This window comes from Canis lupus, chromosome 13 (genome assembly GCF_011100685.1).
Source record: "Canis lupus familiaris isolate Mischka breed German Shepherd chromosome 13, alternate assembly UU_Cfam_GSD_1.0, whole genome shotgun sequence".
NCBI lineage: Eukaryota > Metazoa > Chordata > Mammalia > Carnivora > Canidae > Canis > Canis lupus.
This window is the reverse complement of record NC_049234.1, coordinates 37,984,663-38,003,030: the sequence shown is the minus strand read 5'-3', so window position 1 is coordinate 38,003,030 and position 18,368 is coordinate 37,984,663. Positions and strand designations below refer to the sequence as shown.

The 18,368-nt window shown below is 64.3% G+C and overlaps 2 protein-coding genes across 8 annotated transcripts; one reads left to right on the top strand and one right to left on the bottom strand.

Annotated features, from left to right (window-relative positions):
* Nucleotides 1-216: 216 nt before the first annotated feature.
* Nucleotides 217-4,410, bottom strand: TIGD5 (tigger transposable element derived 5). Its single transcript, XM_038555747.1, has one exon. The coding sequence runs from the start codon at nucleotides 4,408-4,410 to the stop codon at nucleotides 2,458-2,460; it is 1,953 nt and encodes a 650-aa protein (XP_038411675.1). The 3' UTR covers nucleotides 217-2,457.
* Nucleotides 4,411-4,874: 464 nt separating this feature from the next.
* EEF1D (eukaryotic translation elongation factor 1 delta) lies at nucleotides 4,875-18,232 on the top strand. 7 transcript variants are annotated; one of them, XM_038555752.1, is made up of 8 exons: nucleotides 4,876-5,031; nucleotides 13,657-13,780; nucleotides 14,152-14,223; nucleotides 17,018-17,117; nucleotides 17,202-17,302; nucleotides 17,426-17,644; nucleotides 17,841-18,035; nucleotides 18,136-18,232. In XM_038555752.1, exons 2-8 carry the CDS (start codon nucleotides 13,664-13,666, stop codon nucleotides 18,172-18,174), a joined length of 843 nt encoding a protein of 280 aa, XP_038411680.1. In that variant the 5' UTR covers nucleotides 4,876-5,031; nucleotides 13,657-13,663; the 3' UTR covers nucleotides 18,175-18,232. The 7 variants fall into 7 exon arrangements, with proteins under 7 accessions (XP_038411682.1, XP_038411680.1, XP_038411683.1 ...); XM_038555753.1 differs by having other exon boundaries at nucleotides 4,881-5,031; nucleotides 13,660-13,780; XM_038555749.1 differs by lacking the exon at nucleotides 4,876-5,031 and adding an exon at nucleotides 11,036-12,093 and having other exon boundaries at nucleotides 13,660-13,780.
* The last annotated feature ends 136 nt before the right edge of the window (nucleotides 18,233-18,368 follow it).

The following is an 18,368-nucleotide window of genomic DNA, read 5'->3' as shown; positions in this document are numbered from 1 at the left end:
TCTCATCAATTTATATTTTCCTGACTTTTTCAAAATCTGAGGTTCTAGGCATTGGATCAAATGTTACAAAGATAAGACTCTAGGGGTACCTGGTTGGCTGAGGCAGCAGAGCATGAAACTTGATCCTCGGGGCCACAAGTTCAGCCCATTTGGTGTAGAGGTTATTGAAGTAGTAAGCCGAAACTCAAAAAATATATTAAGACTTTAGGAAAAGGATGCATGTGACGTTGACACGAACCTTTATTATAAAGCACGTGGGGCCCACCTGATTGGGCCACCCCCCTACCAGCAAGGGTGGGTGTGAAAAGGCCCTGAGCCAAGCATGCACCCTCAAAGCCCATGGTCCTCTCAAGGACACGCCCCTGGATCAGCCTCACCTGTGGGCACCCTTATCTGGGGACCAAGAGTGCCCGACCCCGGCCCTGGGCTCCCCGCAGCAATCCTGGCGTGTGGGCTGGGGGACCCCGCAGGGTGTGCTCTTCCCCTCAGCTCGTGCGGACATTGCACCTGCCGCCCAAGGGACGTCTGGGTCGCTTCCCAGGCATGCAGCCCCCCTGGGCAAGGCCATGCGTCTCAGACTGGCTCCCTCCTGGTTGCAGCGTGGTCTCATCCCCCTGAAACATGCAGGTCAAGAGGGGTTTAGCAGAAGCCTGGACGCCCACCAGGCCTCCATTCCCAGGCCCCTGCCAAGCCCACTGGAGGCCCTAACCACGACCCTGACCAAGAGCAGATCTTTGCTGCTTTGAATATTCAGCCATTCCATGGAGATACACTCGGGGGCCCCAGATGCCCCTGCCTAGCGCCCTTGGGGGCCTGGGAGCTGCTCTCCAGTGGGCAGGCCCGGCGGGGCGGAGGCCAGGCACCCCAGCCCTAGGGCCCTGAGCTGCCATCAGGTAGTAGGAGATGTGAGACTGCCTGAAGCCCTGAGCCAGCCACAGACGCCTGGAGCTCCTCTAGGGGTGCAGGCTCCACACAGCTGTTGAGTGGACGGGCTCCGGCTGGGGGCTGCTGCCCTGGCCTGGCTACCCAAGCCTTGCTTCCCCCGCTCCCAAATTCTTCACACCCTCCCTCAGCTTTGATTTGAGCCATATGTATGGTGTGCGCGCGCGCGCGCGCACACACACACACACACACTCTCTCACTTTTTGCCTAGGGACGGTTCCCAGAACAGTTTGCTCTCAGACTAGTGGGGAAGTTGCTCTGGGGGCTCCCTCCAGCTGCCTCGCCGGTGCGTGGCCGGCTACGCCTCTGCAGTCTCGGGCTGGCTGGGGGGTGCGGGGCAGGAGGGGTGGAGAGCAGGCAGGGCCCCTGCCTTTCACAAGGGCTCCGGGCAGCACCTCTCCAGAGGCCACGGCTCTCCACAGGTGCCCCTGGGTCGCAGAGCAGCAGCAGGACTCTGAAACCCCCGCTGGGCAGCAACACATGGACACCTCCCTCCTCCTCTCAACCTGAGCCACCCAAAGCCCAACTGCCGGAGGCTCTGGGAACAGCTCCTGAGCCACACGCTCGGCAGTGCCAGCAGAGGTGGGGCAGCGGTGGAGGGGAACTAAGGCACTGGAGGTCGTCCCGGTGTGGCTGGCAGGACCCCAGGCCCGCTCCGGGGAGACGGCACGGCTCTGGGCCCTGGGCTGCACCAAGTGCGCTGTGGCCGGCCCAGGGAGCTCACTCCTTCATTGGTCAAGTCACCAGGGCCCAAGGGTACAAGGTTGCTAACCCCATTGAATAAGAGGTTTGGAATGCAATTTTCTTAAGGAAAACTAACAATCCCAGTGGAACAGAAATCTATGCTCCAAGCTGCATCCAGAACCTCCCACTCCCCACTTGCTGGCCGCCATCGTCCCCAGTCCCTACAGAGCCAACCTCCAAGGCCAGCTGCAGGCTGTGGAGAGATACCACCGTGGCCCCCAGGAAGGAGATCTGTAAAAACAGGTAATGTGTTAAAAACCCAACTGGAGACACGTGCTTCCGCATGGAGAGGGCTGCAGGGCTGTAGCACATGGACCGTGAGATAGCAGGGCTCGACTTACAGGAGTGCTGGGCCCTTGTCCAGTGCACAGGATGGGCCACCCGGGAGGAAGGCAGGAGGTACAGAAAGGCGCACAAGGGCCAGGGCGGGAACACGGGAAACTGCTCCGGTAAGTGCGTGGGTGTGGCAAGGGACCCTGGCTGAAACCACAGACCCTACGAGTGTGCTTGCCCAGAGAGGATGGAGGACGTGTGTGAGCCCGGGACCCCTCTGCTACGTCCCCCTCCAGAGAACGGGGACGAGTGGAGCGGGATGACCTTTCACCAACGGAGCCCCTACAAGCCAGCCTGGGGACTGGGATCCCTGTAGCCCCGAGCCACGGGGTAGGCCATCTCAGGGTAGGAAAGAGAGGAAATGGAAGACTGTGCGTATCCCCTCCCTCCAAGTGCAGCAGGAGAACAGCCACCGGGGGGCCACTCAGGTGGGCCTGGTCACACCCCATCTTCAGGGACTGCAGGAGAGGGACTGATGCCCCCCAGCCTCCGAGCCATGCTGATCAGTGAACGCAGCTGCACCAGCTTCGGCGGCCCCACCTCCCGAGGGTCCTGATTCTCCAGCCACCGAAGAGCTGTCTCCAGACCCCGGACAGCCTCCCCGGCAGTGGGCACGGCAGCCTCCTCCTCCTCCTCTGCACCCCCCATGACAGAGGGTAGGCTGGCCGGGGGTGGAGGAGCAGCAGGGGCCAGTACAGGGGGCCGGCCAGGGCCTGCCTCCTCTCTGCAGCTGTCGGGCAGCCCCCCGTCATCGTCCAGATGCAGCCACTTGGCCACCTCCTCGGGCGCCAGGCGCTTGTAGGCCAGGGCCGCCAGGTGCGTGAGGTCGCTGAGCACCCGGCTGTGCTCTGCAGCCTCCTCGGCCTGGCTGGCCGGCTGCCCCCCAACACACTCCCCGGCCGGCCGGGGCTCGAAGGCCGCCCGCAGGCCCAGCAGCCAGCACCGCTCAATGCTGCCTGCCTGCACCAGGTCCCAGGAGAGGCCGGCCAGGTAGAGCATGTCCTTGAGCATGAAGCTGCGCATGAAGTCCAACGGGGAGCCCCCGGCGCAGGACACGGCTAGCCGCAGCAGCTCCCGTTTGTACAGCTGCTTGAAGGCAGCCACGACGCCCTGCTCCAGCGGGGCAGGGATGTGAGCCCGGCTGCTGCCCTTGGACAGGAATAGCACCCGGACTGCGCCATCCGGGGTCTGCAGCTCCTCCGGGGGGCTGAGGGGCTCAGGCCGACAGCGCCAGAGGGCGTCCTCGCTCTCCTCCAGGGCGGGCATCCTGGCCGCTGGGCTCGGGCAGGGCGGGTGGGCGACCAGCAGGACGGCCTTCTGCTGCAGGCAGCTGCGGCGCAGATAGCGCCGGACCCCAGGGACGAACTCCTCGAAGAACCAGCCCCGCAGCAGCGGGCGGCTGAGCCAGGCGTCCGGGCTGTAGCGGTAGGAGGCCGGGAACTTGTCCTGGTTGTGGTGGCGCAGGCTCGGCGGGTCTGGCAGCTGCCCGATGACCAGCGGCTTCAGCTTGTGGCTGCCCGTCAGGTTGGCGGCCAGCAGCACGGTCACCCGGTCGCCGCGCCCGCGCCGCCCGCAGCCGCCCGCGCCGGGGTCCCCTGCGCCCAGGGGCGCCGCCTGCTCCGGAAGCAGCTTCCAGTAGAGGCCGGTGACGTTGGCGTTGTAGATCTGCTCGTCGCCGTAGCCGCCCTCGGCGGGGGGCGGCGGGGCGGGGGCCCGGGCGGCCGGGGAGCCGGGGCCGGGGCCTGGGGGCGGCGCGGGCTCCTGCTTGACGGGCGGGCCCGGCGCGGGGCCGGCGGCCAGGGGCTCGGCCTCGCCGTAGATGCGCTGGCTGGAGATGCCGTGGCGCTTCTGCCAGCGCCAGAACCAGCCGTGGCTGGCCTTGAAGGTGCACTCGGGCCCGTAGATCTGGCGCGCGAAGGCCTCGGCCTGCGCCTGGATGAGCGGCCCAGACAGCGGCACGCCGTGCTGGCGCAGCGCCACGAACCACGAGTAGACGGCGCGGTCGATCTCCTCCTCGTTGGCGAGCCGCATCTTCTTGCGCTGCGTGCCCACCTCGCCGCCCAGCTGCTCCAGGAACCAGCGCAGCTTGGGCTCGTCCTTGAGCCAGCCGCGCAGCGTGCCGCCCGGCACCCCGAAGTCCCGGCACACGCTGGCCTGCCGCTCGCCGCCCTTGACGCGCTCGATGGCCTGCAGCTTGTCCTTGATGGAGTAGGCCTTGCGGAAGGCCATCTTCACGGCCACGCGGGGCCGCGGCCCGGGCGCTGGGGGCGGCGGCCGCGCGGCGGGGGCCGGGGTGGGCGCGGGGAGCCGCGGCGGCTGCGCGGGGCGCCCGGGCGGGGCATGGCGGCCGCGGCGCGGAGCGGGACCGGCCGGGGGACCCGCGGGGTACATGGCGGCGGCGGCGGGGGCGGCGGCGGCGGCGGCGGCGGCGGGGGCGGGGGCGCGGGGGCCACACGCCCCGCCGGCCGGCCGCGCGGGGCGGGGCGGGGCGCTGGGGGCGGGGCCGGCCGGGCCCTCCCCTTTGTCTCGCCAGCTCTGGGGGCGCAGGCGCGGAGGCCCCGCCGCCCGGCCCCGCCCCGCGCCCCGGCCCCGCCCCGCGCCTCGGCCCCGCCCCGCTCGCCCTATGGCCCCGCCCCGCGCAGCGCGTCCCCTGGCGCGTGCGGGCTCTTCCGCCCCGCCCCGGCCGGACCAGCCCACTGCGCCGGCGGCGGAGGGGGGCAGCAGAGCTGCCGCCGTGTTCCCGGCCGCCCGCTCCGGCTCCGCTGGGCCGGCGCGAGCCCCGAGTTGGTCTCCCACGGCTTCCGGCTGGCGGCCGCGGGCAGGGCCGGGGCGCGCGGGGGGCTGCGGCGGCCAGGTGGACGGTGCGCGGGCGCCGCCTCCCCTGCGAGCGCGGCCGGCGGCGGTGGTACGTCCCGCTGCTTCATTTCCCGTGCGCGGCGCGGCCGGCGCTCCCTTTCCCCAGCTGTCCCGCGCCGCGAGCCTCCCTCCTTGGTCGCCGCGTCCTTGGCAGGCGTGAGTACAGCGCCCCGCGCCGCGAGCAGCTGCGCGCGCCGCCGAGGCCCCCGGGGCCGGAGGGAGGGGGCGGCGGCCGGGGGGCGGAGGGCCGGGGCGGGGGGCGCGCAGGGGCGGGGCGCGCGGGCCACGTGGCCGGCCGGACCCCGCCGCAGCCCCGGCAGGAGGGCGGCCGCCTTGGTCCCGGCCCGCGGCCTTCCCGGTGTCCTGCGCGCGCCGGCCCGACCTGGGGCAGCCCCGACGGCTCGTGGGGTGAGCCAGAGGGGCGCGGGGCTCCGAGCGCGCGGGGTCCCGGCGTGGGTAGTGCCGGGCCGACGGCGCCGGGAGGCCGGCCTCTGAGGGGTGTGCGCGGTACCTCCGCGCGACGTGGAAGGGCTCCCGGAGCCGCGGGGGCTGTACGGGACGCTGGATGTCGGGGACCCCGGCGTGAAGGGCCCCTGCCGCGGGAGAGTCCGTGGGCGAGATCGGGGAGGCCTTGCCCGAGGGCGAGCACCTCTTAAGTTGACCCTGGCGTGCACGTCCCCTGAGGGAGGCGGGAAAGGACGCGCTAGGGGGCTCCCGCGGGGGCGGCCCGGGGCACCCCGAGAGGGCGTCTCCCTGCGCAGGGACGGGCGCAGGAACCTGTCACCTATGTAGGGCGGCCCTCCAGCTGAGCCCCTGCCAGTCCTGGGGAGAGCCCTTGATGGGCCCGACAGCTGCCCTCTGCAGGATCCTGGTGCGGGGTCAGGCTGCCCGGGGTCAGCGCAGGTCCGCAAATGTGCTGGCCCATGCTTTTGTGAAAACAGCTTTCTCCAAGGCCTTTTTTCTTTTCCTTTTTTTTTTTTTTTTTAAGATTAACCAAAAAATTGTCCGTGGCGTATTGCGCAGTGGTGTGTTTCAGGGGCCGCAGGCGGAAAATACAGGCAAGAATATGTGTTGATCCCTGGCCCTGGGCTGACACTTTAGGATCACATGTGCTCGAAGTGGGTGGCAACTTTTTGTCCACGCTGAGTAGAGGGTGGTCCCCAGCCCTTCCCTCACTGACCAGAGCTTTCCCTTCCCCACGCCAGCCGTCCAGCTCTGTGTAGGGCCTGGGGATGCTCAGAGAGTCAAGTGTGCATAGGAGGGTTGAGGGAGCGTTTGCAGTACTAGGGTCGACCTGAGGGAAGGGGCCCAGGGGCCAGGCTGGTTAGGTTAGACCCGGGCTCTGGTGGCTGGGACAGGCTGTGGTGGGGACATTGTGCCTGCCTGGGGTGACATGGGCAGCTGCAGCGTGACCGCTGAAGGTGACCGCATAGGGGCCCTGTTTTTGCCAGCAGGACAGGTTGATATTTCGAACTGGAGCTGGAGCTCCCCCTGCAAGAGGCAGGCGGCCTCACTCCCAGGGCAGCCACCCTCTGGCTACTCTCATTCACCCAAACAGCCCCAGCGTGTGTTACTGCTGTCTCAGGCCCTCAGCTATGGAGAGCTCTGTTAGGAAGCACGGGGTCCAACTCTGGGGGCCGAGAGGAAACGGAGTCTACAGGCCCCCCAGTTCCCACTTCTCATGGAAGGTGGGCGGAGATGTTTGTTCCCTGGGTGGACATTTGTGTGTGTGACTGTGGTGGGGTGGTGTCGGAGGATGGGGCAGTAGTATGGAGGGCAGAGCCTGGGGAGGGGCCGGCCCTTCCCAGAAACCTTCCCCATTCACCCAGGTGCACAGAGACTCAGAGGCCCGGACACCTGGGTGGGCACAGCTCCGGCCGGCCACACCCTCCCCTTCATTCAAGGCCCCCCAGCCATGAGTGAGTGTCCTTTCGGGGGCTGCTGCCCCCCGCTCTAAGAGCTCTGCACAAGCTTTGGAGCACATAGCACTTCCAACTGCCGGTGATGCAGACTGTGCCAGGCTGGGAGGGTTGCAGAGGAGCGGCCGTTGGTGGCCAGAAGCAATGCAGGCTGCCTTCACCACAGTCCCCGGGGGTGGGGGGGAAGTGATCCCTCTGGGGTGTCCCAGACTTTGGGCCTTCCGGAACCCTGGGCAGCTCAGCAGGACCATGCCCCCTCTTGCAGGAAGGGTCCACATGTGCCTGGGGCCCTGGGCCGGGCCTTCGGGGTGCGAGGCACAGCTTCATGGCTGCACAGGGGAGCAAGCCAGTAGATGCCAGCAGTCATCTGCTCTCAGGAGCAGGGCCCGGGGACACCTGAGGCCCCTTCCTCGAGGGTCTAAGGGGACTGTTCAAACTCAGACTTGCTTTTCTACTGGAAGACATGGGTTTTCGGTTCAGCAGTCTTCATGGAACAGGATGAGGGAGACGGAGGTCGTGGAAGGGGGTCCCCTGCTGGGTGTCCTGGGAGGTGCAGTGGCAGGGCAGGGGAAGCCAGGAGCCCCCTGCTGCCTGGTCCTCCGTGTCCGTGTATGTGCTCTTGGCCTCAACACTGGCCTCGCCGCCAGCAGGAGTGGCTCGCTGCCATGTCTGCTGGTAGCTTGCCCAGGACCCTTCGTGTGCTCCTGCGGGGCAGCTGCGTCCCTTTGGTACCGGCGTCCTTGTGTCTGCCACACACCCCAGGGGACCCTGGACGTCCCTGTCTGTGACTTGATGCTGGTGCTCTCGTGGTGGCTGCAGCGTGCGGTAGACGTAGGAGGGCAGCAGCCTGGAGGGCAGAGCTCCTATTACAGGAGGGCTCTGGGGCCTGAGCGGCTGGGGGGTCCTGCCTGCTGGACCCCGAAGGCTCTTTGAGACAGCTGTTGCATCTGGGCAGGGGCATTTCGTTGTTTCTGGCCTGGTTTACCACCTGTGATCGGGCTCAAGCCCTGTTCCTTTGTTCACTGGGAAGACCGTGTCTTTGAGCCTGGAGTGACACGGTGGTGGGGGCTGCAGAGGCTGGTAGAGCGGTCGTGGTGGTCTGTGCCTTGTCCAGCAGCCTGGATCTAGTGGCATCACGACAGCGGGGCTGGGTAGGGATCTCCTGGACAGCTCCAGGTGGCCGGCAAGGGCACTGGGGTGCTGGCTGATCTCTCCCCAGGTTGGGACAGGTGGGAGGGTGCTCAGCTGGTGCTCTCCAGGGCCCGCCTGGGCTCCAGATAACAGGAGCTCTAGGAGCTGCTCCTTTCAAGTGTCAGCAGAGCGGTGCTGCCCTGAGTGGGTGGCCTTTGGTGGCGGGTCTGTTGGGTGCTTATCACCCGTGTGCTCTAGCACGCACCTCTGCACCACCTTCCCAAGCACCTTCTGCAGAGGCCTCCCAGCCTGCCTGCGCTGTCCTTTCTGACCACCTCTAACCTTGCTGCTTTCTCTTCATGCCGTCCTAGGACACCAAAGTGAAAGTAAGTACCTGCCCATCCTGGGCCGAGGCGTTCCCTTCGCCTCAGCCAGGGAGCCCCCTGTCGGGCTGTCCCAGCATGAGGGGCCTGGCAGTCGGGCCTCTGTTTCCTTGTCTGCCACACAGAGGGTTGGATTTGTTGGGCTTTGATCTGTGGAGCAGGGCAGCGGCCTTTAGGGGTGTCTCGGTGCTTCCCTGGGCTGAGCCGGTGTCTGCCTCTGGTGGGAGCACCCCCTGAGCAGGCCACGACGGGCCTGCAGCCCCAGCTAGCCTCTCACCCAAGCCACGTCCCTCATTGTTCTGAGACATCTTACGAAGCGGTTTGGCCTTCCATGAGGTGTGGCCGCAGAGCCTGGTGTGATGCCAGGAGACCAGGACAGGCCGATGCGGTCTAGCAGGGCTTCATCACTCGGGGGTCAGCCCTTGAAGGGGCCCAAGCAACCCAGCCCTGGGCTGCGCTGATGGTCTACTGGGGGCTAGGTGCCAGAAGGACTGAAGGGCCGACAAGCCCTGCTCAGTTGGCCTGCAGTCCCTTTGGGGACAGTGGGTGATGTCACAATGCCTTGCCTCCTGGGCACACGCCCCTGCCTCCCACCACTGCCTCTGCTGTCAGCCTGGCCTTGGTAAGTACTGCTGCCAGCCTGGGGAGGAAGGCACAAGGGCACAGCCCAGGGGTCTCCGAGTCTGGGGCTTCTATCCCGTGGCCCGTGCCCGTAGAGGCCTCCAACATGTCCCTTCACAGTACACGAGAGAATCTGCCCCCGATCCTAGGTGGTGCGGGGCCTAGACAGCCGACGTGTCCCACTGGGTAATTAGAATCAGGTTTCAGTTTTGTTTGGGGTGTTAGGAAAGGGATGTCGATCCTGCCACAGGTGTTGGGGAAGGTTCGCTGTCCTTTTCTGGAGACCTTGTCTCATGGGGATGAGGGCGCAGCAGGTGGGTGTCCTCGCAGAGGCTCCATGCGCGACCCCACAGAAGCGGGGGACAGCAAAGATGACCCGAGGGGAAGCTGCTCAGCCCCCTGGCAAGTTAGCTCCTGGGTGTTGGTGTGTCGGCACTGGCACTTCTCTGGGATCAGAGAACCCTATCTGTGCGGGTTACAGTCGTTCCTCTCAGAGCCAGCTGAGTGAGCTCGACCTCCAGGTACATCCTGAGAGCACACTGGCTTCTGGGGCTTCCTGGGCTTGGGCTGCTCCTGGCCAGAAGCTGCGGTGGTGGCGGTGTCCCCCCTCCTTCAGATGACCGTGGTCTCCCAGCTGGAGGGAACAGCACCTCTAGCCCAGAAGCTGAGGCTTTTGGGCCAATAGCTTGTCCACTGTAGCAGATGGGACACAGAGCCTCCAGCCTGCCTCCCACCATCCTGTGGGCAGGCCCTGACATCAAATGGCACTGAAAGGAGGGGAGGGCTCCTCATACCCCCTGGGGCCCAGATTCTCAGGTGGTTTCATTTAGCCATAGGTACACACAGCTGTGAGCTGATGACCCTCCATGCCAGAGGTGGCTGCAGCTGACCAGGGAGACTGGTTCTTGATGCCTGAGCCACTGGGCTCCTTCTCTTTTATTTGCTTATTTTTAACTTAATTATATTTTTTTAAGATTTTATTTATTCACGGGAGCCACACAGAGAGAGATAGAGACACAGGCAGAGGGAGAAGCAGGCTCCATGCAGGGACCCCGACGTGGACTCGATCCCAGGACCCCGGGGTTACGCCCTGAGCTGAAGGCAGACCGTCAACCACTGAGCCACCCACACATCCCAAGCTCTTTGTCTTTTATTTTATTTATTTATTTTTAGAGATTTATTTATTTATTTATGATAGGGAGAGAGAGAGGCAGAGACACAGGAGGAGGGAGAAGCAGGCCCCATGCTGGGAGCCCAACGTGGGACTTGATCCCGGGACTCCAGGATCACACCCTGGGCCAAAGGCAGGCGCTAAACCACTGAGCCACCCAGGGATCCCCCAAGCTCCTTGTCTTTTAAATAAACATTAGCATCCTGCCAGGTGTCTTCCCCCCGTGGCCCTGCAGGGACAGGCTCTCCATCTCTGCTCCCAGCTGCCGCCCCCCCAGAGGTTGTCGTTCGTCTAAGGCCCTTGGCAGCTCCCCTTGAAGCGTGTGCTGCTTTGGATGGTGGTGTGGCCCGTGGCGGGTGTACAGCCCCACAGGGTGGGTGGCCCATCCTCAGAGATGCCAAGTGTGTTTCTGTAAAGCGGGAGCCCCAGTGCCTCGGGCACGGTGGCCAAATGTAGCAAAGTCAGAGGACGTCCAGTTAAAATTTTAGATGAGCGAGGAATAATCCTTCAGCATAAATGTCTTTAAGTATTTCATGGAATATATTTATTTTAAGAATTATTTTCTGTTTATGAAAGTCTGAGTATGTCCTGTGTTTTCTCTAGCAACCCTCCGGTGAGAGAAGGCATGTGTGGCTAGGTTTGGAAACTATTCTCTAGACCCCTTTGCAGAGCTTGGGTGCCTTAGGAAAGATTAGTTTTACGGTGAAAAGAACACAGACTCATGCACACGCATGCACGTAATTGTATTTTGGTTTGCTGGGTTTCCCAGGGACTTGCCTCCGGGCCCTGGCTGCCTGGGCCTACGGCACCCCCATCCGGGAGCCCGCCCAGGCCCCGCCAGCAGTCAGGCTGAGGAGGGGTGGGGGTGCCGTCCTCCCGCGGCCCGCTGTGTTGCAACTGCCTTCTTGTGCTTGCTTTTTAACGCTGCGCGGAAGATGAGGAGCGGGAGAGCCTCCTGTGCCCTGGAGACTGTCTGGGAGGACAAGCAGAAGCATGGGGAAGCCGAGCGGCGTTTCTGTGAGCAGGAGGCCACCCGAGCTGCCACCACCCAGCAGCTCCTGGCTGAGGTGCCCGCCCTGAACGGGCCCGGGCAGGAGGAGGCCCAGGACGCCGAGGAGGCCGATGCCCCCGACAGCAGCAGCAGGAGCGACCCCGGGAAGAGCCACAACGGCAGGAAGCCTCTGCAGAAGAAGAGGAAGCGCTCCCCGAAGGGCTGGCTCGGCGCGGCAGACCTGGCCCTCGTGGGCCTCTCGGCCGACCGTGTGTGGCTGGACAAGCCGCTCTTCGACCAGGCGGAGAGCTCCTACCGCCAGAGGCTGGCCGACGCGGCCGCGCAGGCAGCCCAGCCCGCCGCGCTGGCGCCCCGGGGCCCCTGCACCCACGGGAGCCAGGTGGCCTGCCACCACGTGACCTGGGGCGTCTGGGTCAACAAGTCTTCCTTCGACCAGGCCGAGCGGGCGTTTGTGGAGTGGTCTCAGGCCCTGCTCTTGGCCGCAGAGGGGAGCGGCAGGCAGGGAGCGGCCGGCCCTGACCTGGCTGTCCCCCCGCCGGCCAGCAGCCAGTCCCCGCTGGGCGGCCTGCAGGCGCTGGTGCGGGAGGTGTGGCTGGAGAAGCCTCAGTACGACGCGGCCGAGCGGGGCTTCTACGAGGCCATGTTTGACGGCCACCCGCCTGGGAAGGTGCGCCTGCAGGAGCGGGCCGGGCCTGAGGGCGCCCGGCGGGGCCGCAGAGACCGGCGGGGCCGCACGGCCTTGGGAAGCAGGCGGGTCGGGCCACGGCGGCTGGACGGGGACGCCTCCTGTGCCCTGCCCTACTGGTACTTCCTGCACAAGGACGCCGAGGCCCCCTGGCTCAGCAAGCCCGCCTACGACAGCGCCGAGTGCCGCCACCACGCTGCCGAGGCCCTCCGCATGGCCTGGCGCCTCGAGGCCGCGTCCCTGCCTCACCGACCTGGTGCCCGGTCTGGCCTTTCGGTGTCCGGCCTGAGACCCAAGTAGGAGAAACCTGCCGTGCGGGTGCCTGGCCCAGCCCCCCCCCCCCCCCCCCCCCGCCCCCGGCTGGGGCCCTGGCGCTCTCCTCCCTGCCCCTGCCCCTGCCCCGCGCGGCTCTCCCGACACCCCTGGACCCGGCTAAGTTGGCTGCAGGAGTGGGGTGGGCAGAGGGGCTTCCTGGGGCGGTATGGCAGGAGCCTCCCAAGGTTTGGGGCCGGGGGTGGGGGGGTTTGGGTCTGTTGGTGTGAATTGTTTGTTGGACATAGATGGAGCCTTGTGCAGATGTGTGGTTGGAAAGGGAGAGTCCTGGGGACCCCCAGAAGCTCCTTCCGACTGGGCGGCCCCCAGGGTCTCCTCTGGCTGTCCCAGGGCAGGGTGGGGAGGACGTGGGGGCTGGTGTGTCCTCCTGCCTTCCTTGCCTGTAGCCACCCCTAAGGTGAGGCGGGTGTCCCTGGGACACCAGCATGCCGGCAGGAGGGCACCCTGTGTCTGAAGGCCACCTGCAGGGGGCTGGGGCGGTAGCTGGGCAGAGATCTGCAAGTGCAAAGGGGGGGGGGGGTGTGGGCAGCCTGATGGGCCAGGCCCCTGGGGAAGCAGTGCCACCCTGGCCCGACGTTCCCGCCAGCAGCCCCGCATCTCCTGGGCGGGGGGTGGATTTGTTGGTTTGACTGAACGCTTACTAGTATGAGGGACGAGGTGGGCGGCTTGTGCAGGGGTGTCCCCGTCGGTGTGCGGGCAGCACGGAGCCGAAACCGCATCATGGCCTGGCTACTCCTGACAGGGGTCCAGGCGTGCGTGGACGACAATCCTGGGACCCATCCCCCGTTTTGCCATCAAGGGTGAGGTGCAGTGATGGCCTGGGGCCCTCGGCACAGCCAGTCGGTGAGATCGGGTACATTTCTGTTGCCCTCGGTCAGGAACGGGCTGTGCTCAGTGGCGGGGCAGTGGCGGCAGGCCCAGCGTGACTCCTGGTGTAGAGCAGTTGTTCTCAAACTTAACTAGTCTCGAGCCCAAGGAGCTTCTCTTGGATCTCCTTTTGCCATGTTTGCATTTAAAACAGAAAGGGTGGAAGTACTTTATTCATTGAAAAATAAATTTGTTGTTTGTCAATGTTGGTGACTTGTTAGGAGTAGTTTTCCCGTAACGATTTACTGAGCAGAGTGGCCTTATACGTTTTCTTCAAATCTCTTCAGTGTTTTGGCTAACGGGTGGCAGCTGGATTCTCATGCTTCTGCGTTGTCTGTTGGTGTGAATTGTTTGTTGGACATAGATGGAGCCTTGTGCAGATGTGTGGTTGGAAAGGGAGAGTCCTGGGGACCCCCAGAAGCTCCTCGCCCCACTTCGAGAGCCACTGGTCTTGGGGAAAGCCTGGGAATGCTGACCCGAGAAGCACAGGGGTGGTGGCAGGGAATGGTGTGGAGGGTGTTACAGACTTGGTTCAGCCGTGCTGAGACCCCTGGTGCCTGGGCCGTCGGTGGGGCGCTCGTGCAGGCCAGGCCTGGCGCCTTCGGGGGTGCACCGTTTCCTTCCAGCCGCACTGTCTTAGTGTCTCATCCCCTTCCCAGCAGGAAAATGGCCACAAACTTCTTAGTACATGAGAAGATCTGGTTTGACAAGTTCAAATACGATGATGCAGAAAGGAAATTCTACGAGCAGATGAACGGGCCTGTGGCTGGCTCCTCACGCCAGGTAGGGACCGTACGCAGATCATTGGGTGTCTGTCCGCGCCGGCTCGGGTGGGGCATGTGGAGGTGGGCTGCCCTAGAGGGCTGCTGGGGTTCCGGATCTGCTCAGGTGCCCGCCCAAGACGGACAGTCCCCCCCCACTGTCTCAGACCAGCGGGTTGGGCTTTGCAGACTGGGTGCGCCTCGGGCCCTGCTGTCACAGCTACGAGACTGGTGCCTTGAGCTCCTTGCCACCCTGCTGAGCTTTCATTCTGCGCAGCTCTTGCTTGCTCTCCGTATCAGGATTCTTCTTTTTTTTTTTTCTTTTTTCCTCCCCATTAAAATTGTTTTAATTGGGGTGGGGGGAAAGACTGGTTCTTTCTGCACTGTCTACAGGAGAATGGCGCCAGTGTGATCCTCCGTGACATTGCAAGAGCCAGAGAAAACATCCAGAAATCCCTGGCCGGAGTGAGTACCTGCAGGCTCGTGCTGGCTGTGCTGCCCACCACGCGGCACGTCTGACCTTGCCCCCCAGTCCTGCTGCCCTTCGGAGCAAAGTTAGGGCGAGGTGTATGGTGCTGTGTTCCTGCTGGGGCAGGAGCCTTCCCTGCTCTGCCTCTGGCCAGCCCAGGTCACCAGGACTCTCTCCGGCCCTCGCCCTGGCTGCCACTCGGTGCCATCCCTGCACCAACACCGTCGTCCTCCGCAGGCACAGGCCTGGAGGCCTCCCGCTTGCATAGCGCCCTGCTGGGGAGGAGTGTGAGCGGCGGCGTCTGCTGCCCCTTCCCCTGCTCGCCGGGTCCCGCGTCCCCAGAGAGAGGAGTTCACGGGGCTTGTGGAGTCCAAGCGGTAGATTAGAGGCCCGGTTCAGCCTCCAGGTCCCAGATGGGATCCAGAGAGGAGGGCAGGGCCGTGTCCAGCTCTGTCCCCAGCCTGGCTGAGCAGCTGTGTCCCCAGGAGGAGACAGACCTGCAGCCTTGCCTTCCTGGCCAGTGGAGTCAGGGCCGCGTTCTTCTCTGGGCACGTGCTGTGCTGTCCTGAGGCCAAGCATCATCAGCGTTGTATTCCTCCGGGAGACTTGAGGAAGGACTCTCTTTTTGTTGCCTTTTCCGACTTTGAGAAGCTGCCCGCATCCTGTGGCTTCCAGCCAGCTGCGTTCACGACTCCAGCGTTTCTTTCTCTTCTGCCTCTCGCAGACATGGGGCCTGGCAGTGACCTGGGGCTTGCCCACATAACCCTGGATAATTTCTTTATCTCCAGAGCCTCTGCTCCGTCCTATATACAAAGTCCCTTTTGTCAGCTGAGGTCATCTTTTTATAGGCTTTGGTGATTAGTGCATGGGCAAGTTTGGGAGCCTCTGCCTGGCACCGCCGGTTTGGATATACTGGCTCCTGGGCCGTAGGCTGGACAGCTCTCCACAAACTCCAGGGGCTGTTGCCTTGAACCCAGGCCAGGTGTGTGGGATCCTGGCCCCCAGAAGGCCAGGGCCAGGGTGCTAAGCAGCTATGAATTCAGCGGCCATGGGGGTTCTTGGGCTACAGGATCTCTTGCTCTGGCCTTGTTTGCGGTTGACTGCTGGGTCCTGGTCTTGAGGAAAGCACGTGGGCGTCCTGCTAGGCCTGGGGGCTGGTTTACTGGGGTTGCTGTAACAAAGCACCGCAGACCAAGGCCTTAGTGCACTTTGTCTGTAAGCTGGAAGTCTCAGGCCGAGGTGTGGGCAGGTTCTGAGCCCTTTCCTAGGCATGAGGATGGCTCTTGTTTTGTGTCTTCACATCGTCTTCCCTCCATGTGTCTGTGTCCAAATTTCCTTTTATAAGGACACCAGAGTTAGGGCCACCCTAATGACCTCATTATGACTGGATTACCACTGTAAGGATCCAGTCTGCAGATAGGCACCTCTCCTGAGAAAGCAGCGTGAAGCTGACAGCAGTATCATTCGACAGCTAATGGCCTGGGAAGGACGTTGCTAGACCAGCCCCAGGCTTGGATAGAGCTCAGCGGACCCATGGGTTCCTGGGAATACTGGATGGTGCCAGGGGCAAGGTTGGAGGTGGGGATGGGGAAACCCTGGATGTGGCACTACGCCGTGGCCTGCTGTCGTAGGCTCAGACTAGACAGGGTAGCCTAGGACTGCCTGGGTCAGGGTCGGGGTGAGTGAGGTCGTCCCAGGCCATAGACTTCAGTAAGGGGCCTGGTGGCATGCAGGCTGCCAGCACCCTGGTCTCTGCCCACCACTTCTTGGAGCACCCTTGGGACCTGTCAGCAGGCAGTCCCCACTCCATGGTCACCAGGGCAAAAGCTTGAGACACCAGCCTGCTGCCAGGGCCTTGGGGGAACAGGAGGCTCCCTGTGTGATGGAAACTTGGAAAATTCTAGTGAGGATGGCATTGGGAGCTGAGTGCTGGGGAAACAGGCTGGAGAGGAGGCCACAGGCCAGGTGGTGGCAGCCAAGATTTGAGGGAATCCAGCCCAGCTTCCCATTGGGGCAAGGGGTTTTGCTGAAAGGAGAGGAGTGCTGTGAGCAGAGCCCACCCTGGTGCCCATGCTCCTGCCCCAGCCACACGGTGCCCTGTGCACCTTTGGCCGGCTCTGCTAGGAGCCAGGTAGGGAGCTGGGGGTCACGGGATAGCGTGAGCCTGGCATTGCTCACCCATCCCCTGGCAGGGAGTGGGCACACCCATCAGCCTCTTCTGGGCCTTCATCTTGTCTGTGACTTGGGGGTACATAGAGCACAGGAGGCCATGGTGCTTGCTCTGTTGCTGGTGGCAGTGGGCCCCAGGCCCAGGGTCTTTGTCATAATTGGACATGGGGCTGGGGGAATGACCACAGTCCTTGGGAAAGGGCCAGGTCCACTCCGTCCTCCCAAGCCATGCCATTGGGGTGTGCGTGTGGGCCCCAGGGTGTAACTCGGGCTTGGACTGTGGTGCCGGGCCGAAGGGTTCCCTGGAGAGCATGGCTTGAGTCACATGATGCGCTCCCAGTTTGGGGGGGTGGGGAACCAGAGGGAGGCCTGCAGGTAGGTGCCTGGCCTGGGGGAGGCAAGGTGCTATGGAGTGGCCGTCCCCTGCACGGGAAGGTTCCTTTCTCCTGTCCTTACTAGCTCCTCAGCTGCTCTTCTGTCCTGTGTCCAGTTCTGAGCCGGGCTGCCTGGCCCCATGGTGGCTGAGGCTGCCCCAGGGCTGTGTGCTATCTGTGGCCGTGAGTGGGGGGAACCCTGGGAGCAGACTGGGTGCCTCGTCCTCACCTTCGTCCTGCCTTACAGAGCTCAGGCCCTGGGGCCTCCAGCGGGCCCAGCGGGGATCACAGTGAGCTCGCCATCCGGATCGCCAGCCTGGAAGTGGAGAATCAGAGCTTGCGAGGTGGTGAGTCCCTGGGCCTAACAGGTGGGATGGCCCCCCTCCCCCGGCCCCTCTGCCCTCTGACCAGCATCCCCTCTGCTCCTGCAGTCGTGCAGGATCTGCAGCAGGCGGTTTCCAAGCTGGAGGCCCGGCTAAGCGTGCTGGAGAAGAGCTCACCCACCCACCGGGCCGCAGCCCCTCAGACCCAGGTGAGTACCCTCGCAGGCCAGGGGCCCTCGGCCGCCCTGGGGGCTGGCATCCTCAAGGCCCCCAGCTGGCATGCATACCTGGGGCTCCGGCGGCACAGGCCTCAGCCTCTCTCCCCATGGCAGCACGTGTCCCCCATGCGCCAAGCGGAGCCCCCTCCCAGGAAGGCGGCCACTGCTGCAGAGGACGATGAGGACGATGCCATCGACCTGTTTGGCAGCGATGAGGAGGAGGACAAGGAGGCGGCGCGGCTTCGGGAGGAGCGGCTGCGACAGTATGCTGAGAAGAAGGCCAAGAAGCCAGCGCTGGTGGCCAAGTCCTCCATCCTCCTGGACGTCAAGCCTGTGAGTGGTGTGCCTCTGCCCCCGCCCGCCCGCCCGCCCTGCCCCGCCCCCTGTCCCAGTGGGTCACATGCCGCTGGCCCAGACTGTGCTTGGGGCCCTGGAGGGGCTGCTTGCTCCGCAGTGCTCTGGGTGAAGCAGGGGACACTCGCTGGGGTCTGCAGGCTCCTGGCCCAGCCTCCACCCCTTTACTTGCCAGTGGGACGATGAGACAAACATGGCCCAGCTGGAGGCCTGCGTGCGCTCCATCCAGTTAGACGGGCTGACCTGGGGGGGCTCCAAGCTGGTTCCGGTGGGCTATGGCATCCGCAAGCTGCAGATCCAGTGCGTGGTGGAGGACGACAAGGTGGGGACAGACCTGCTGGAGGAGGAGATCACCAAGTTCGAGGAGCACGTAAGTGTCTCAAGGAAACCCCTGGCCTAGCAGGTGGCCAGAGCGGGTGGGTGTTCGGGAAATGGGGCCCCACGTGACCGCTGGCCTCCCTCCTCCTCAGGTGCAGAGTGTGGACATTGCTGCTTTCAACAAGATCTGAGCCCCAGCACCGGGCCTGGTTGTGTGAGGCCCCGCAGCCATTAAAGACTGAGATTGTACACTCTGAGTCCTGTCCTGGTCTGGGCCCAGGGGGCGGGCACCATTGGGGCCGTCTTGCCATGCTCCAGGCCTCCGACTTGGCCTCCATCCCATCCGTGTCCAACCTGGACCCCTGCCTGTCCTGCGCCCCCCCCC